Raw genomic sequence first — 19434 nt, 5'->3', positions numbered from 1 at the left:
TACAATGGACATATGACACGCGAAAAAACAATGGTAAGTATTATAAGTTATAACAGTCAAACTAAAAACCTTGTTTGAAGGAATAAATCAGTTTGAAGAATTATTTATCTCTAGCAACTGGTGAAAGGTGAGTGGGTGTGCACTTTTCGTGACATGGCGTAATGATAAAACTACAATCTGCTGGAATATTTTAAAGAACGAACAATAACTCCTGGTATGTGCTTTAGTATATGCGGTTTACTGTATTTTTCTATTAAAATATACATCACCATGCTAGGTTATTGCATTTATTACCTAAAATCAACAACTTACTATAGGCCATGTGCTGCAATAAGATAAACAAACAACAATTAAATAATGTCTTACTCCACCATAACTTTATTTTGTTTGTTTAACCACTTTTTCCAGTATATTTCTTACGTGTTGATGTATTGCTCCTTGGCCAATGTCAATTAATGTTTCTTGATCTCCGACTTGATGTTTTGCTTTTAGAACGTAATCTGTGCTTTTGCGTTTGGAACGGCGGGTTGGTGTCTTACTTCTTGAACTATGTTGAGTTTCATTGCTTTTTTATCTATGTTGAGTTTTATTGCTTCTTGATCTATAATGAGTTTCATTGCTTTTTGATCTATGTTGAGTTTCATTGCTTCTTGATCTATGTTGAGTTTTATTGCTTCTTGATCTATGTTGAGTTTCATTGCTTCTTGAACGGTATCGATGCATTCGGCTTCTAGTGCGTTTCATGTGTGTCTGGCTTCTAGACCGATGTTTTGTTTCATTGCTTCTTGATCGGTATCGATGCGTTTGGCGTCTAGTGCGATGCACGTGTGTCTTGCTTCTGGACGTATGCTGTGTTTCACTGCTTCTTTGTCGATATCTACGTGTACGATGAACGGGTGTGTTACTTCTTGATCGTTCTTTCCTTTTTCTATTACTTCTTTTTTGTATACAGTCATTTTCATTGTCTTGGTGTTTGTGTTCCCGGGTTTTTCTTTTTGCACCATCACGTTTCGCTTGCTGTTCGTCTGAAGGAGTAGTGTTTGATTCAGTTGTTTTAACAACACATTGTTCAGAATAACAATCTGGTTCAAGGTCAATGGCAGATCTATCAGCCCAAGGTTTCTCGTACTGGGTAATGCTAATACTTTTATCTATTATCATACTATTTTCAATACCAGAATCGTTCTTTATAGACGTGAATGATGACCGCATTGTTTCATTATCTTGATCTAAAAAGTATGGAATATAAATTAGACACAAGTTTTTCATCTCAGTAACGTCGTCTCCAAATTTCGGAGTTTAACAATAAAACAGTTATGACACATGTATGCTTTAGCTGTCCCAAAGCAGGAGCCTGTAATTTATTGGTTGTGTTTTGTTGCTGTGGTATGTTTTTGCCTTTCGTTCATTATTTTGTACATATATCAGACCATTAGTTTTATCGTTTGCATTGTTTTACATTTGTCATTAGGGACATTTTACAGGTGAATACATTATGTGGGGTTTGGTCATTGTTGAAGGCCGTACAGTGACCTATATATGTTAATTAATGTGTTATTTGGTCAATTGTGGAAAGTTGTCTCATTGTAAATTATACCCTATCTTTTTTTTTTATATTACAGGTAGTTAGTCACTTGATAAAAGACCACTCGCTTCTGACAGTCACATGGAGAATGTGACGGACCTAAACATATATGTAAACGCTCAATTATCTCGTCACCAGGGGATACAGCTATTTTACCTTTACATGTTTATATGAAAATTATATCATTAATTATTTTGGTTATGGGTGCCTTCCGATGCAAAATATTTCAATTTCAAACGCTTCCCATTGTCAATTTCAATATTCACGTCTTTTTTCCTTGTTTGCGGCATGACCGAATGAATGGTCATCGAATTTGCACTTGCCATTTTCAACACGATGGGCCGGTGACACATGTGAAATAGGAGATATGCATACCCTTCTGGACCGCCTTCGATTTTTGTTGGTTTCGTGTCGCTGTGTTTTAATTTTTATTTATAGTGTTTCTAGATTGTGGTTATCTTGTTTGGTTTTTTGGTAGTGTCGGGTTTTCTTCCACTTGTGATTTTGTTGTCCCTTTGTTATCTTTCTTTTCTCTTTTATTAAACGGAAACTACGAGGAACGATTGCAACTCCTTTAGGCATAAATGAAGGATGTTTTTTTGGTGGGTTTTTTTCATGCACACTATTGCTCATGTATTTATACCCCTGCGTCTGTACAACCATTTGGCTCGGAACGTTCCTGTTAAAGATTGCTTCAAAAATGCATAAACACTAGTTGAATATTACAGTAAAAAAAAATATTCATTGTGCTTCTTGTTATTTTTTTATTGTAATTTTTCTATTCTCCTTTGATATTTTCTAGTGCTGGTGTGGCTTTTTTCGTTTTCTGTGTTGTATATTGAGATTTCATGATTTCAAATATCAATGCACGTTCTGTTGCAGAGTATCTCATTTGTTCATAGTGCTCTCTTGTAAGGTTTGCGACTGCAAAATGTTGTATCTTTTGATATTTTTTGTTCAATATTATATATGTAATGAAGTCTAATGATCCATCAATATGTCATTGAAATCAAAATTGGATATATATGAAGCAGTAACACCAGAGTAAAAGTGGCAATTGTTTTGTGCTAAGGGTGAACATATGTAAGGCGATAGGAGGTATTAATGTGATTTACATTTCCTTTTCGATCGTTTGAAAAATTAATTATATGAAAACAATGTACCTTGAACAGCTGTTTCATTGTTCTCTATGTTCTCATGATCTGTATCCGATCCTGCTTCTAAACAAATAGCAGATCTATCAAGCCAGGGCTTTTCATACCCTGTGATGATTACACTTGCGTCCAGTGGCAAGCTATTTTCAAGTAAGGAATCATAGCTATTGCTACTGCTGTTTCTCTTGGCTTGTACAGACATCAAAGACGGTTTGCTGGCGACCTGCTATCTTTGTTTAGCATACACTATATTAAAAGAACGATTTGAAGACACATAATATCTACTAGTAGCATTTATATATTATTTTATGTAATTGTTTTTCTAAATATGAAAAAGAGGTCACACAAAAAAATGTAAACCTTGTAATCGTTATATGCATAATATTTCGTTGACCTGTTGCATGATATAAAAAAGAGACTGCATTTCCCCCCTATGTTCTATTTTTACCCATGTCAGCGATGATGGTTGGCAGGCAAGGTCATCGGACACATTTTTAAAAACTAAATACCCTAATATTCGTGGCCAGGTTTGGTTAAATTTGTCTCAAAACATCAGGTCACATATATTTTGACCTGATAAACAATGTTTGTCAGATTTGCTCTAAATGCTTTGGTTTCAGAAATATTTATAAACCAAAATCTACATTTTACCCCTATGTTCTGGTTTTAGCCGTGGCGGCCATCTTGGTTAGTTGGCCGGGTAATTGGACACATTATTAAAGCTATGTACCCCAATGATGATTGTTGTCAAGTTTGGTTAAAATTGGCCCATTAGTTCCAGAGGAGAATATTTTTTGTAAAAGTTAAGGGAGCTACCATTTGATTTTTATGGGGGGGGGGGGGGGGGGCTAGGATGAAAAATTTGGTCCTGCATTTTTTTTTTAGCTGAAATCTCTGTCCTGCTTTTTTATTTTTCACTCTGTTCGGTCCTGCCTTTTTTTTTTTAGTTTATCCTGATTTTTTTTACCTAAATTGTCGTCCTGTCTTTTTTTTTTTTTGCAAGTGTCTCATCCTGCCTTTTTTTTTTACTCAAACTCCTGTCCTGCCTATTTTTTTCTTCAAATTTCATCCTAGTCCCCCCATAAAAATCAAATGGTAGCTCCCTAACGACGACGACTGACGCCAAGTGACGAAAAAAGCTCACTTGGGCCTTTGGGTCATGTGAGCTAAAAAGGAAATATGGTATGGTTGAAAATTAATGAGACAACTATCCACTGAAGTTAAGACCCCCTCTCAGTTTAAATGAAGTGGATGAAGTATGATTATCATTAGCTGCGGTATCGTAGCTCTTTAGGTCCTTTTGTTATTTTTTGACTATTTGTCCGCAAATAGTCAAAAAATAACAAAGGACCTAAAGAGCTACGATACCGCAGCTAGATTATCATATGAGAAACAAACCCGACCATAAAAACTCAAAAATGACATTGAAACAGAAATGAGTGTAAGGTCAAGTTGTGACGATATAGCGGACTCGTCTTTTAACTTTAGTCTTGGTTTGAGACTTGCTCATTAACAAAAAACACGTCTTACGTTGACGACATTTAATAAAAGAGAGAGTAAAACAAAAAGGCGTTTCCGGACATCACTTGTACATGCAATTCCGTACAGCATATAAACTGAATGACACAATATATATGACCATATATAACATCCCCCGACAGAAAGAAAATTTCCAATGAATTTGTGCATTGCATATTTGCAAATCAGAGCATAGGCAAATACAAATACATGATCAAGATTACCAATAATTAATATATCTTTGTTTCCTACATTCATATTATTCAGAATTCTCACTGAGTCAAACGTTCAATATGATATATATATATCTACACGAACAAGTAAACTGTAACTGGCATTGATAACTTTGTGGAATAAGCATCTGGTAACACTTTGTGGAGTACTACATGTATAGATCTTGCTTGTCATAAACGTGACAGTCAATATCATATTATATGAAATTACCACAGACCTTACTCTTATTTTGTAGATTCTAAAAGTGATGAAATGTACACATATTCAAGCAATTTCTCACACACACGAGCAGTATAAGGCCAGCTCATACTACTTTCACGTACAAGGTATTTCACATTAACCATTCACAACAATATCACTTAGGTTATCTGTGATTAACATATGAAAGTCACTGACAGAAATTGATACAATCTCATATGCCTTACTATTCCAATTTCCATGTTTACGGGGTATTCAACTTATTTCATCAATAATGACAATAATAAAAAACTACACACTCCAAGGAGTCTGTCGCTTACCTGATGTTTTTGTTTACAATTGATGCATGAATTTCAGAAATTATGCAACCATAATTCATCTCCGCTTCGAGTAAGTGTTCTACTACTACTAATCTATCAGTGCTTCTAACCACCTCCCTTACTATTATCAAAGAACTGGTTATTAACTTTTGTAATAAAGCTTATGAAAATATTGGTATTAATTATTTTTGGAGTGTTAAAAATTCTTTAGAGGTTTTAGATAAAATACATGCTTTCAATGGTCCGTACAATTCTGTTGACAGTTATGATTTTTCTACTCTGTACACTACACTTACACAATCTTATAAAGAAAAAGTTTTTGTATTTGATAAAATGGTCTTTCGAAAAATCTCATTGTAATTTTATTTGCTGTAACTCGTTTAAGGCCTTTTTCTGTAACGAAAAAGGAAAGTATGCTAGATACACTTACTGGAAATGTGAGGATATGATTGAAGCTTTAAACTTTCTGCTTGATAACATTTATGTACGTTTCGGCGATAAAGTGTATCGTCAGGTAGTAGGTATTTCTATGGGCACCAACTGTGCCCCTTTAATAGCAGATTTACTTCTATATTGCTATGAATCTCAGTTTATGACCAAACTCAGTAAAGACCCATCATTGTTACATTTGGTTGATACATTCAAAAATACCTACCGTTATTTGGATGATATTTTTTCGTTGAATAATCCAGAGTTCTCTAAATATACTTCAGAAATTTACCCAAACGAACTTACTTTAACTAAATCTAACATAAACAGCAGCAGCTGTCCTTTTCTAGATTTAGACATTTCAATTTCAAACGGGAAACTTCACACTAAAATTTACGACAAAAGAGACGATTTTTCATTTCCTATTGTTAATTTTTTCTTTTTTAGACGGCCATGTATGTGCCTTTGGCTCCATCATACGGTGTTTATATATCGCAACTCGTTCGGTTTGCCCGTGTGTGTTCTGATGTCATAGATTTTAACGAACGTAATCAATGCATCACTGGTAAATTTGTGTGTCAGGGATTTCGATACCATAAATTACTTAAAACTTTTACTAAATTCTTTCATAGATACAAAGATTTGATTAGTAAATTTGGCTATACCTGTAGAAAGCTTATTAAAAATGGTATTTCACATCCTAAATTTTATGGTAATATTGTACTTAAAGCGAGGAAATCACTATGTGATCCTTGTAAACTCGTCGAACCTTTAAACAAACTTATAAGTAAGGGTTATCGTACCAATATTGTAATTAGATCTCTGAATATAGTTCACATTGGCACTAATATTGATTTTGTCATTAGCAAATTAAAACATAACTAAATTTCATTATCTTTTGAGGCGAGATGTATAGAGACACAGACACGTTAACTTTTATTTCTATAGATGTCGCTCTTCACTATACTACTACCTGTCGATACATTAATTTTTGACATTGCACTAGTCATGTCTTCTTTGACTATTAATGACGTTAAAATACTAAATCCCTGTGATGTGTTTTTGATAAGGGCTTTAGTGTTTTCGGTGCACTGAGTTTTCCTATTAGAATATAAATCATTATGCTAGGTTATTGCATTTATTCCCAGAAAAAACAACATCTTAAAATAGTTCATGTGCTGCAATACGACATACTAACAACACTTCAATAATGTCGTACTACTGATAACTCCACCATAACTTTGATTGTTAAACTACGCTTTTGTCAGTTTATTTCCTTCGTGTGGATGTCTTGCGTCCAATGTCAATGATCGCTGACCTGATGTTTGGCTTTCGAAACGTCATCTGCGCTTTTTGCGTTTAGAACGTCGGATTGGTGTCTTACTTCTTGCTCTTTGTATTGTTTCATTGCTTCTTGATTGGTAACTTCTAGTTTTGCGCCTTGTACGATACATTGGTGTCTTGCTTCTGGATCGATGTTTTGTTTCATTGCTTCTTGATCGATATCTACTAGTTTGACGTCTTGTGCGATACATTGGTGTCCTGCTTCTGGATCGATGTTTTGTTTCACTGCTTCTTGATCGATATCTGCGTGGTTTTCGTCTTGTGCGATGAACGGGTGTGTTACTTCTTGATCGTTCTTTACTTTTTCTATTGCTTCTTTTTTGTTTTTTGTCATTTTCATTGTCTTGAATTTTGTGTTTACGGGTTTTTCTTCTCTCATGATCACGTGCTCTTTGCTGTACGTCTGAATGACCTTGAGAAGACCTATCAGGGTGGAGTTCTATATTTTCCTTTTCAGTAGTGTTTGACTCAGTTGTTTTATCAACACATTGTTCAGAAAAAGAACCAGGTTCAAGGTCAATGGCAGATCTGTCAGCCCAAGGTTTCTCGTACTGGGTAATGATTATACTTTTATCTATTGTCATACTATTTTCAATACCAGAATCGTTCTTTATAGACATCAATGATGACCGCCTTTTCCCATTATCTTGTTCTATAAAAGTATAAAAGATAAAATGATATATCTACTGCAATTAAAATTGAGAATGGAATTGGGAATGTGCCAAAGCGACAACAACCCGACCATACAGCAAACAACAGCCAAAGGCCACCAACTGGTCTTCAATATAGCGACCCTAGGGCGTCCTTCAATTTTTTTTTATTACTATCGCATAAACTTAACATGATCCAATTAAATTAGGTCAAGGTCAGACAAACCAAACTAGAAATACATGTAAACCATTACTATCATTCCATATACAAATATGCTTTGAATGTTGTTGACCTACTAGTATAACAAATAGTATCTAAGAAAACTTTAACAAGAAATATTGATCGATGAACCATGAAAATCAGGTCAAAGACGGACGAACCCTGCCAGACATACATGTATACCTTACAAGTATGACATGCGTTAAATATAGTTGACCTATTGCGTGTTGTATCTAAGAAACAAATTTAACCAGGAGAACTTAATTTTGGAAAATAAGGTCATTGTACGACGATAATAGCCAAACAGACATACACCTTACAATCATAATCATTTTATACAAAAAATATAGTTGACCTATTGCTAGGTCAACGTTTTGCTATTTTCTTTAGTTTTCTGTGTTTCATATTTAGATTTTATAAGATTTCAAATATCAATAACAGTTCTGTTGAAAAGTATCTCATTTGGTCATATAGTCCTCTTTTACGAATCTTATTATTAGATTAGTGGCTGCTTGCATCTTTTGATATTTATTCAAGTTCAAAGTTATATATAATGAAGGCTACTGATCTATTAATATGTCATTGAAAATTGGATAGCAGTAATACCTGCGATGCCCTAGACTAGGAGTGGCAACCGTTTAGTGCTCAGGATGCACATAGATGTATGGCGATAGCATGAAGTAATACCTGCGGTGCCCCAGACAAAGAGTGGCAACCGTTTTGTTCTCACGGTGTACACATATATATGACGATAGCATGAACGAGGATAGGAGGTATTAAAATGTGAATTTTAAAATGTGATTTACATTTCATTTTCGATCGTATGAAAAAATAATTATACGAAAATAATATACCTTGATTTCCTCGTATGTTTAAGTTGCATTCAAGAGCTGTTTCGTTGTTCTCTATGTTCGTATGATCTGTATCCGACCCTGCGTCCAAACAAATAGCAGATCTATCAAGCCAGGGCTTTTCATATCCTGTGATAATTACACTCGAATCTAGTGACAAACTATGTTCAAGTAAGGAATCATTGCTGTTGCTACTGCTGTTTCTCTTGGCTTGTCCAGACATCAAAGACGGTTCACTGGCGCTTTGTTAAGCATACTATATTAAAAGAACGATTAAAGACACATAATATCTTTAAGAAGCATTGCTATATTATTTCTTTTATATATGAAAAAGAATGCACACACAGAGTTTTAGATGATCTGTTGCTGGATATAATAGTAAGGAGATATGGTATATTTGCCAATGAGACAACTATCCACCGAAGGTCAAATGTAGTGGATGTAAGCAATAATAAGCAAGCCGGGTGCAGGATTTTCTCGCTGCTCTTTGGCCGAGTTGTTGTCTCTTTAACACATTTCCCATTTCTATTCTCAATTTTATGTTTAGTTTCTGAGAAACGAAAACGACCATACATCTTTTAAAATTGGCCACTGAACATTGAAAATGAGGTCCAGTCCGATAAAACCTACCAGACTGACTTGCAACCATTCCGTACACCCCTACCAGACTGACTTGCAACCATTCCGTACACCAATTGAATAATTAGTTCACTAAACATATAGCTTACAGATACTATCGGATACTAATAGACATCATGAACACCTCTACGGGTTACACTAGTGGGGAACACTCTGTGTAATTCTGTGAACACAGTGACAGTGTTGTGTTATTTTGTTTGTCTTTACGTGGTCTTTCGTTTTTCTGACATGGCGCTGTCCTTTTATTTACACTCATTCCATGCACGTAGTATAGTTAACCTATAGGTTAGAGTACCTGAGATACAACTTGACCACGCAAAATTAACCTTGACCACTGACCATGAAATGAGGTCAAGGTCATGTTAATCCTGTCTGACTGGCATGTATATTAAACACATCCCCAAACATGGTTGTCCCATCAACAACAACTGATGAACACATGGCATTTTTATAAATGATATGAAGTGTGCATGTTTACAACTTTCTGGCTGAAATGTGAATTTAATAAGAATTTGAAGTCGAGACGGGAGTTTTAGTCTTCAATTCAACAAATATCTAGTTTTTCAAGAACACCCGGATCTTAATTATGTAAGATTATAAGATTTTAACAGGAAAGCAAATTATATTATAAGATAGTTTCCGTCTGACATATAACATTATGTCACACAATGATCACATTTTCACAGCAATAACTTTAAATACATATATTCATCTATCGCGACTGTTTTGAAATATATGGCATTTTCATCGAAAAACATGTTCTGTCGGGGAAACCAACGTTATAAGATCCTTCATTGTAGTATAATATATGCATGTCTACATTGTTTTCGTTTCGACTTGAATTATAAAATAGTTTTTTGATGAACAGCTGCTAAAAAGCATTGATCATTCTATATTATATATATTATATATAAAAATTATAAATTGTAAATCAATTTGTTCAAACTAACTTACCAGTTTCCTTTACGTAGTACTCGGATATGAAAGTGTGTGACAGTCCTTCTCAATAACAAACTATTTTGAGAAGAGTTCATGAATATAATTTAAAGTTTATAAAAAAAAGTTAACACTTGTCTTTAATATACTAATTATAACTTGATTGATTTTCAAATCAGGTATTTGTAATACAATTTTCACTTTTGTAGAACAAATAATAAATATGGAACAAACTACTAGATAAAATTAACAAAGCTCCCTCATAAAATAAATGCCTCCACAAACTGACCAGATAATTGGTCTGATGAAGAGATCTATTACAATGACTATACAGAGCCGTAAGTCACGAACAAAATAGTATGCAAAATAACTTAGGGATCCTGTACTGGAAATCAGGAGTCAAAAGTTTGCCATATGTCACCGACTATAGGAATATAGACAGGCTAATAGGACATTTTGCCTCCAAAAGATGCAAGCAGTTTGTGTCTCACCAATATGTGTGCGTATATAAGAAAATATACTCCTATATTTACTTTGTTATCCCGACAATGGCAAGGCTGTCTGGTATACAGAAAAGTGGAATTAACCCTTTTTAGAAAGCGATTTACGTGAATGTATAAATTGTTACGATTTTCCCCCTTTTTGCCGGGAAGCGTTTCAAGATTTCAAGATTTTTTAATTATGCATTCGGGCGTAGTTTGTGAAAAAAATAGGACACAACAAATACAGTAAAAATACATCTTTATTTAAAAAAGCAATTCAAAATAGAAAATAAACAAAATAATCAGTCCAATTATATATAAGCAATGCATTTGCGATAGAACCAAAAAGATCCGTCACCTCTTTAACAACATATAGAAATTATAAAGCAATGATTTCAATAAATGTTACATTAGTTTTTTCTATGTTGAAGAGAAAATGATCATAGAAATACTGCAGAAAAAAATCAGTGCAAAGAAATTTTTAAAGTCATGTATTCTTAAGCACGTCATTGTACATCTTGTAGACATCACTAAAACTTGTTTCGTTGACAGTAAATCCGAGCTCATTTATGCGCTTCAAAGCCCACGGTAAATCTTTATTGTACTGTAATGCCGCTGCCAGGACGCCAATAAATGCTGAAATAAATCAGTTTAGATACTATAACGTGTTTATGTGAATTAAAATGCAATTTGGATGTCATCATATTTTACCGTATAGAGGATTATATTAGCGGAGTGTAAATATTCACGGATAGAACAAATCGCCAAAATAAATTCCGTCAATTGAAAAGTGCACAAGCAGAGGTATTGAGAAAAGTTTTGAATCCGCCAAAATAATAATCGCAAAAATATTTCATATACCTTATTAAATGAAAATCGCGAAATTTTACACCAGGTAAAATAACTCGCTAGATACGGTAGTATATACGGGAGAATTAATATACTATACAAATCAAAGGTGCCTAATGTTGCGAATTTTTTTTTTTTTTACAAAGATCTATTCTTTGTAATTATTCATTGTACTAGATTTGTAGATGCGCAAGACGGTAATTCTATATTGAAAAAAAACAGATGCTCCGCAGGGTGTAGCTTTATACGACTGCAGATGTTGAACCCTGAACGGTTGGGGCAAGTATGGACACAACATTCAAGCTGGATTCAGCTCTAAATTTGGATTGTGATTAAATAGTTGACACAGCATAGGTTTCTGACACAGAATGAATGTGTTCTATTGAACTTAATTTTTTTTATTTTCTCTTAGAGCAATTCACTATGCTGTTGAATATTAATCCTCTCAAAAAAATGTTTGAAGAAATTTTCTTTTTAATTATGAAATTTCAAATGAGAACCAGATGCTCCGCAGGGCGTAGCTTTATACGACCGCAGAGGTTGAACCCTGAACGGTTGGGGCAAGTATGGACACAACATTCAAGCTGGATTCCGCTCTAAATTTGGATTGTGATTAAATAGTTGACACAGCATAGGTTTCTGACACAGAATGAATGTATTCAAATGAACTTAAAATTTTTGATTTCTCTTAGAGCAATTCACTATGCTGTTGAATATTAATCCTCTCAAAAAAATGTTTGAAGAAATTTTCTTTTTATTTATGAAATTTCAAATGAGAAAAATTGAACCCAATTTTTTATTCACATCCCCCTTTCCCTTATTCCAAAACTAATTTCAATTAAAATATTCTAATGGAGTTTGCAACAATTACTACTCATTTAAATACATCATAAAATATTAAGATGTAAAAAAACTGCTTGTTATCACTGAATGGTAAAGATTATTTAAATTTATCAGTTGGTAGTAAAAAGTGAATATACATTGTATATTGTATATAACAAAGATTTAAGTTGATTCTGGACAAAGAAAGATAACTCCAATTAAAAAAAAATTCTTGCAGATATTTCTTGCTTACTATACTGGACAAAGAAAGATAACTCTTAATTAAAAAAAAAATTGCTATTTCACAATATTGTGAAATTAGATATTTCTTGCCATTGCGCAATACTGTGCAATTGAAAAGACTTGCTATTGCACAATACTTAATATAATAATTTTAGATCCTGATTTGGACCAACTTGAAAACTGGGCCCAAAATCAAAAATCTAAGTACATGTTTAGATTCAGCATATCAAAGAGGCCCAAGAATTTAATTTTTGTTAAAATCAAACTGAGTTTAATTTTGGACCCTTTGCACTTTTATTTAGACCAATTTTAAAACTGGACCAAAAATTAAGAATCTACATACACAGTTAGATTTGGCATATCAAAGAAACCCAATTATTCAATTTTTGATGAAATCAAACAATGTTTAATTTTGGACCTCGATTTGGGCCAACTTGAAAACTGGGCCAATAATCAAAAATCTAAGTACATTTTTAGATTCAGCATATCAAGGAACCCCAAGGTTTCAATTTTTGTTAAAATCAAACTAAGTTTAATTTTGGACCCTTTGGACCTTAATATAGACCAATTTGAAAATGGGACCAAAAATTAAGAATATACATACACAGTTAGATTCGGCATATTAAAGAACCCCAATTATTCAATTTTGATGAAATCAAACAAAGTTTAATTTTGGACCCTTTGGGCCCCTTTTTCCTTAACTGTTGGGACCAAAACTCCAAAAATCAATACCAACCTTCCTTTTATAGTCATAAACCTTGTGTTTAAATTTCATAGATTTCTATTTACTTATACTAACGCTATGGTGCGAAAACCAAGAAAAATGCTTATTTGGGTCCCTTTTTGGCCCCTAATTCCTAAACTGTTGGGACCAAAACTCCCAAAATCAATACCAACCTTCCTTTTGTGGTCATAAACATTGTGTTTAAATTTTATTGATTTCTATTTACTTTAACTAAAGTTATTGTGTGAAAACCAAGAATAATGCTTATTTGGGCCCTTTTTTGGCCCCTAATTCCTAAACTGTTGAAACCAAAACTCCCAAAATCAATCCCAACCTTTCTTTTGCGGTCATAAACCTTGTGTCAAAATTTCATAGATTTCTATTCACTTAAACTAAAGTTATAGTGCGAAAACCAAGAAAATGCTTATTTGGGCCCTTTTTGGCCCCTAATTCCTAAAATGTTGGGACCAAAACTCCCAAAATCAATACCAGCCTTCCTTTTATGGTCATAAACCTTGTGTTAAAATTTCATAGATTTCTATTCACTTTTACTAAAGTTAGAGTGCGAAAACTAAAAGTATTCGGACGACGACGACGACGACGACGACGACGACGACGACGACGACGACGCCAACGTGATAGCAATATACGACGAAATTTTTTCAAAATTTGCGGTCGTATAAAAATTGAACCCAATTTTTTTAATCACATCCCCCTTTCCCTTATTCCAAAACTAATCTCAATTAAAATTTCTAATGGAGTTTGCAACAATAACTACTCATTTAAATACATCATAAAATATTAAGATGTAAAAAAACTGCTTGTTATCACTGAATGGTAAAGATTATTTTAATTTATCAGTTGGTAGTAAAAAGTGAATGTACATTGTATATTGTATATAACAAAGATTTAAGTTGATTCTGGACAAAGAAAGATAACTCCAATTAAAAAAAAAATCTTGCTAATGCACATATTTCTTGCTTACTATTCTGGACAAAGAAAGATAACTCTAATTAAAAAAAAATGCTATTTCACAATATTGTGCAATTAGATATTTCTTGACATTGCGCAATACTGTGCAATTGAAAAGACTTGCTATTGCACAATACTTAATATAATAATTTTAGATCCTGATTTAGACCAACTTGAAAACTGGGCCCATAATCAAAAATCTAAGTACATGTTTGGATTCAGCATATCAAAGAACCCCAAGATTTCAATTTTTGTTAAAATCAAAATAAGTTTAATTTTGGACCCTTTGGACTTTAATGTAGACCAATTTGAAAACAGGACCAAAAATGAAGAATCTACATACACAGTTAGATTTGGCATATCAAAGAACCTCATTTATTCAATTTTTGATGAAATCAAACAAAGTTTAATTTTGGACCCCGATTTTAACCAACTTGAAAACTGGGCCAATAATCAAGAATCTAAGTACATTTTTAGATTCAGCATATCAAAGAACCCAACCCATTCATTTTTTGTCAAAATCAAACTAAGTTTAATTTTGGACCATTTGGACCTTAATGTAGACCAATTTGAAAACGGGACCAAAAGTTAAGAATCTACATACACAGTAAGATTCGGCATATCAAAGAACCCCAATTATTTAATTTTTGATGAAATCAAACAAAGTTTAATTTTGGACCCTTTGGGCCCCTTATTCTGTTGGGACCAAAACTCCCAAAATCAATACCAACCTTCCTTTTATGATCATAAACCTTGTGTTTAAATTTCATAGATGTCTATTTACTTATACTAACATTATGGTGCGAAAACCAAGAAAAATGCTTATTTGGGTACCTTTTTGGCCCCTAATTCCTAAACTGTTGGGACCTAAACTCCCAAAATCAATACCAACCTTCCTTTTGTGGTCATAAACATTGTGTTTCAATTTTATTGATTTCTATTTACTTAAACTAAAGTTATTGTGCAAAAACCAAGAATAATGCTTATTTGGGCCCTTTTTTGGCCCCTAATTCCTAAACTGATGAAACCAAAACTCCCAAAATCAATCCCCACCTTTCTTTTGTGGTCATAAACCTTGTGTCAAAATTTCATAGATTTCTATTAACTTAAACTAAAGTTATAGTGCGAAAACCAAGAAAATGCTTATTTGGGCCCTTTTTGGCCCCTAATTCCTAAAATGTTGGGACCAAAACTCCCAAAATCAATACCAACCTTCATTTTGTGGTCATAAACCTTGTGTTTAAATTTCAAAGATTTCTATTCACTTTTACTTAAGTTAGAGTGCGAAAACTCAAAGTATTCGGACGACGACGACGACGACGCAGACGACGACGCCAACGTGATAGCAATATACGACGAAAAATTTGAATGCGGTCGTATAAAAATTAACTTGGGCCACATTCTCGAGATGAAAACTCTTTTTTTTTAATTTCCTGTTGTCATTAGGACTAAGGTTCTTCCAAAGAATGCATTCAGGTTATCTGCAGTATGACCATATGTGCAGCCATAAACATTACTGGGTGCACACGTTAGTCTAAACTAAGATAAACAAAAAATAATAGGAGTCAACACGGCCATATTTGTCAGAAGGTAAAGGAACCTCAAAAAACGCATGGTGCAACTATCATGCATTATAGTATCGTTGACCGAGATTGAAAAAAGTAAACTAGAAATTGATGGGTAATGATAAATCATAAACACATGTTGTTTCTATTAGATATATTTGTCAGTAAGACACAAACAATTATGGGTTTTTACAAAGATAAAGGATAACAAGAATGTGTCCAAAGTACACGGATGCCCCACTCGCACTATCATTTTCCATGTTCAATGGACCGTGAAATTTGGTCAAAAGTAAAACTTGGCTTAAAAATTAGAAAGATCATAACATAAGCAACATGTGACTAAGTTTGAAGTTGATTGGACTTCAGCTTCATCAAAAACAACCTCGACCAAAAACTTTGAACTGAAGCAGGACAGACGGACGGACGAACGAACGGACGGTACGACAAACGGTACGAGTAACGACGGACGGACAAACGGACACACAGACAATAAAACATAATGCCCTTTACCTATCGGTAGGTGGGGCATAAAAAAAAACAAATTGTTCTGCCCTATGACTTTTTGTTGGTAGTTGACCTTGATTATGGCCATGTTATCTTTATGTATCATGGCCGTTTGACTCCAGGTTAATGACTCTAGTTGACCTCATCACTGAATGAAAATTAGAATGAGCAAATAATATATTTTCATGGTCTATTAATATTTACCAGCTCTTTTTCCTATAGCACAATGAAACAAAACTGGACCGTCTCGTCCTATTTCTAGTAGCTTGTCCTTGTACTGTTGAAATACATCTGCGCTGTATGTTACATTTAAATCTGAAATATAATTTTATCTTAATTTTAAATATGCAAATATAGTATGGAAAACTAATAATCCGTGAATACTGGTGCACATTTAGGAATATTACTTCATTTGCTTTAGCTGGTAAGCTGAAAAAGTTATAAATGAAGTTGATTTAAAAATGAAAGAAATAAAGCTTGACAACCAGAGCATGTAGAAATTTATGATGCAAATATCAAATGTTTTGTAAACATATTAAAAAGTTGTAACTATGGTTATAAACAATGTTTAACAGTTAATAATGGAGCAGTAATTTCAATGTTTTTTTCTTTAATACGGGACCTTTGATTTACTTCAGGAGAAATTTTACCTAAATTTCATACTGGACATTCATTTCACCTTATTGCAAATAAAATAAAAGCGCATACATTCAAAAACATTTTTTTCGTCTTTTTTTCTATAATATTCACTTCACTTTAAATGTTATTTTTAGAAATTCTTAAATTTGTAAGATTAAAAAGCAACCATACCTAAAGGTAAATGGTAATATTTCAATGATGATTCCTTAAAATGTTTGCTTTCAATTTCTTCATTAAAGCCAATTTCGTCACCATACTCCTCGGCGTTCTGGGTTTCATAATTAACCATTGATGAAGGAGATATGTGTTTTCTGTCCAAGGCTGGATCTAAGACCACTTTTTCCAAAGTCGATTGTGTTTGTCGCACAGGGTTATAGTTCTCGTCATAAGTATTGACGTTGTCTGGTATGTTGATGAGGTTTACAGTCTCTTGTGAAGGATTGCTGTCCAAAGTTTTACCCATCCGCATGTTGATGACTGATTTAAATCCATGAACTTCCAGTTCCTTTAAATGCCCCCTTCTAATCTGACCGGCAGTAAACCAATTCTTATACACAGGATGAGCAAGCCAATATCCTAACCAATTTTGATATGCATCACATTTTGGTGGGTTACTAACGATTGGCTCACCTGTTATTTCTGCAACAACCGATTTCAACTTATCTGCTGTGAAATCCATTCCCATTAGAGCACTCATTTTATAGAATTTCTCACTGTTAACTTTTGGTTCGTATTTAGAGTCCAGTTTTGACATGTGAGCCGTATGCAATAATGTTGTAAAAGCTACAGCTTGTGGTTGACTGCCATAGAGCAAAATTGGGTTCTCCATTTCAATAATTGAGTGGGTTAGTTTCTTAACTGCTTTAACACAAGCCCAGTCTTCGTTCTCTTTCAGAATGGCATCAAACTGAAGACCGGCAATCTTTGCAGCATATTTGGCATCTAATACAGATGCTAGTTGTTCACCCCCAAACTGACCAGGGTCGTTTTCTTGGTATAGAGATATAACGCCATTAAATCCTCCATCATGTGCGTATTTTATTTGCGTTTCTGTTAATCCTCCAGCAACATAAAGTTTTGGTGTCACTTCTTTTGCCCACCATAATTTCTTTGATGATTTGAATCCAGGAGCACTTCTTGGGGACAAAGTATCAAGGCGAAAATCGACACCTCCTGACGACATAGAGCGAAAAAAGAAAATTCCATACTGAACAACTGCTGTATTCCTCTTTGCTATTCTAACAACCATTATGCTAGTGAATTGCGCACTTATAATATAGTCAATGATGATAAATATATGACCTCCGTGACCTATTGCTTTCATAACAGAGATTTAAATTTGTATGGCATGCTGAGGCAGTCATAAAGTAAAATCAATAAAGGATTATGATATGTAAACAACTTCGTCTGATATATCGAAGTGAGTTTTTCGGATAGATATATTAAAGTGGTAAGTTATATGAATTATGAAATATTTGACTAGAGCCGTCATTATTCTTTTTTTTTATTGTTTAAACACATGTACCAATAAAGTTTTTGAAAGATCATATATTAATTTCATGTTTGTTCTTTATGTGCTTGATCAAAATTCATATACTTTCAATGTCATCATTTCAATTTCATTGATGTTTTATATGTTTGGAGATAAATTTATACGGGCACTATACAGATCAAGTTTAAACCATAAACTGTCTATTGAGCGCTTAAATCGAGGCGCACATGCAATCATGTCAAATTCATTACTACGGAGTCCGGTTAGTGTCAGACTGGAGTTGAGTTTTGTTTTTAAGGTGGTATGGGTGTCTTCCGCCATCTGTATCTGAATCTGTTTTAGGAAACCCCTCCTTCAAAGGAGCACTTCGCAATGAATATGATCTTGCGCATCTTGGAATGTAAAAAAAAAGAGGACCAAAGGTCCAGATTTTCTATCAAGTTAGCTAAATTTGATGCAGGAATGCAGACATTTAATGTGAATTTTCATTTAAAAGAACCAATTGATAAGAATATAACTTATAAATATTAATATTTTTGCAAATGTTGATTAGTTTTGGTTGTTTTGATTATTTTGTAAATTGTCATTTTAAGGGGAGGTAACTCTAAAACAGTTAATTTTTCTGAAGGATTCTACATGGAATTTTCCTATTTTGTATTTTAGCCAGAAAAAAACGTACGGTGACCCTATCTTTTCTTTTGATATTCTCAAAGCATTGTATGAAAGCTATCTTTTCCTTAAGTATTTTACAATTCTATCATTTTGTTTATTTTCTAATCACAAAATGGTGTTTTTTCCTGTATAATCCATTCAAAATGTGTCATTTTGTCACATCCTGTAGCATGAGAAAATGCGCGGTGACCTATCATTTTAGTTATATTTTTCAAAATATATAATCAATAGATACTACGTTTTGTCAAAGTATGAACAAGTTCTATCATTTTTATTTTAGACTCCCATACCACCTCAAGTCATCATAACGTTTGTGATAACTCGTTGTAACAACTCATTTAACGACTTTGCTACTTCTTCTACTAAGACTTAGCTAAGTAATTACAACGAGT

At 33.6% G+C, this 19434-nt stretch overlaps 3 protein-coding genes across 3 annotated transcripts; all 3 read right to left on the bottom strand.

Moving 5' to 3' along the window:
• Positions 1–322: 322 nt before the first annotated feature.
• Positions 323–2982, bottom strand: LOC134711080 (putative RNA-binding protein Luc7-like 2). Its single transcript, XM_063571516.1, has 2 exons — positions 2749–2982; positions 323–1229 (listed from the first exon to the last, which is right to left on the bottom strand). The coding sequence occupies exons 1-2, from the start codon at positions 2939–2941 to the stop codon at positions 571–573; spliced, it is 852 nt and encodes a 283-aa protein (XP_063427586.1). The 5' UTR covers positions 2942–2982; the 3' UTR covers positions 323–570.
• A 3570-nt stretch (positions 2983–6552) lies between these two features.
• Positions 6553–8754, bottom strand: LOC134690193 (protein SON-like). The gene is made up of 2 exons (XM_063550172.1): positions 8507–8754; positions 6553–7434 (listed from the first exon to the last, which is right to left on the bottom strand). The coding sequence occupies exons 1-2, from the start codon at positions 8724–8726 to the stop codon at positions 6779–6781; spliced, it is 876 nt and encodes a 291-aa protein (XP_063406242.1). The 5' UTR covers positions 8727–8754; the 3' UTR covers positions 6553–6778.
• Positions 8755–10802: 2048 nt separating this feature from the next.
• LOC134690185 (uncharacterized) lies at positions 10803–18206 on the bottom strand. Its single transcript, XM_063550165.1, has 3 exons — positions 17050–18206; positions 16444–16554; positions 10803–11196 (listed from the first exon to the last, which is right to left on the bottom strand). The coding sequence occupies exons 1-3, from the start codon at positions 18200–18202 to the stop codon at positions 11048–11050; spliced, it is 1413 nt and encodes a 470-aa protein (XP_063406235.1). The 5' UTR covers positions 18203–18206; the 3' UTR covers positions 10803–11047.
• Positions 18207–19434: the final 1228 nt, after the last annotated feature.

The sequence above is a fragment of the Mytilus trossulus genome, chromosome 1, assembly GCF_036588685.1.
Source record: "Mytilus trossulus isolate FHL-02 chromosome 1, PNRI_Mtr1.1.1.hap1, whole genome shotgun sequence".
In the NCBI taxonomy this organism is placed as follows: domain Eukaryota; kingdom Metazoa; phylum Mollusca; class Bivalvia; order Mytilida; family Mytilidae; genus Mytilus; species Mytilus trossulus.
This window is presented reverse-complemented; position numbering and strand designations above follow the sequence as displayed.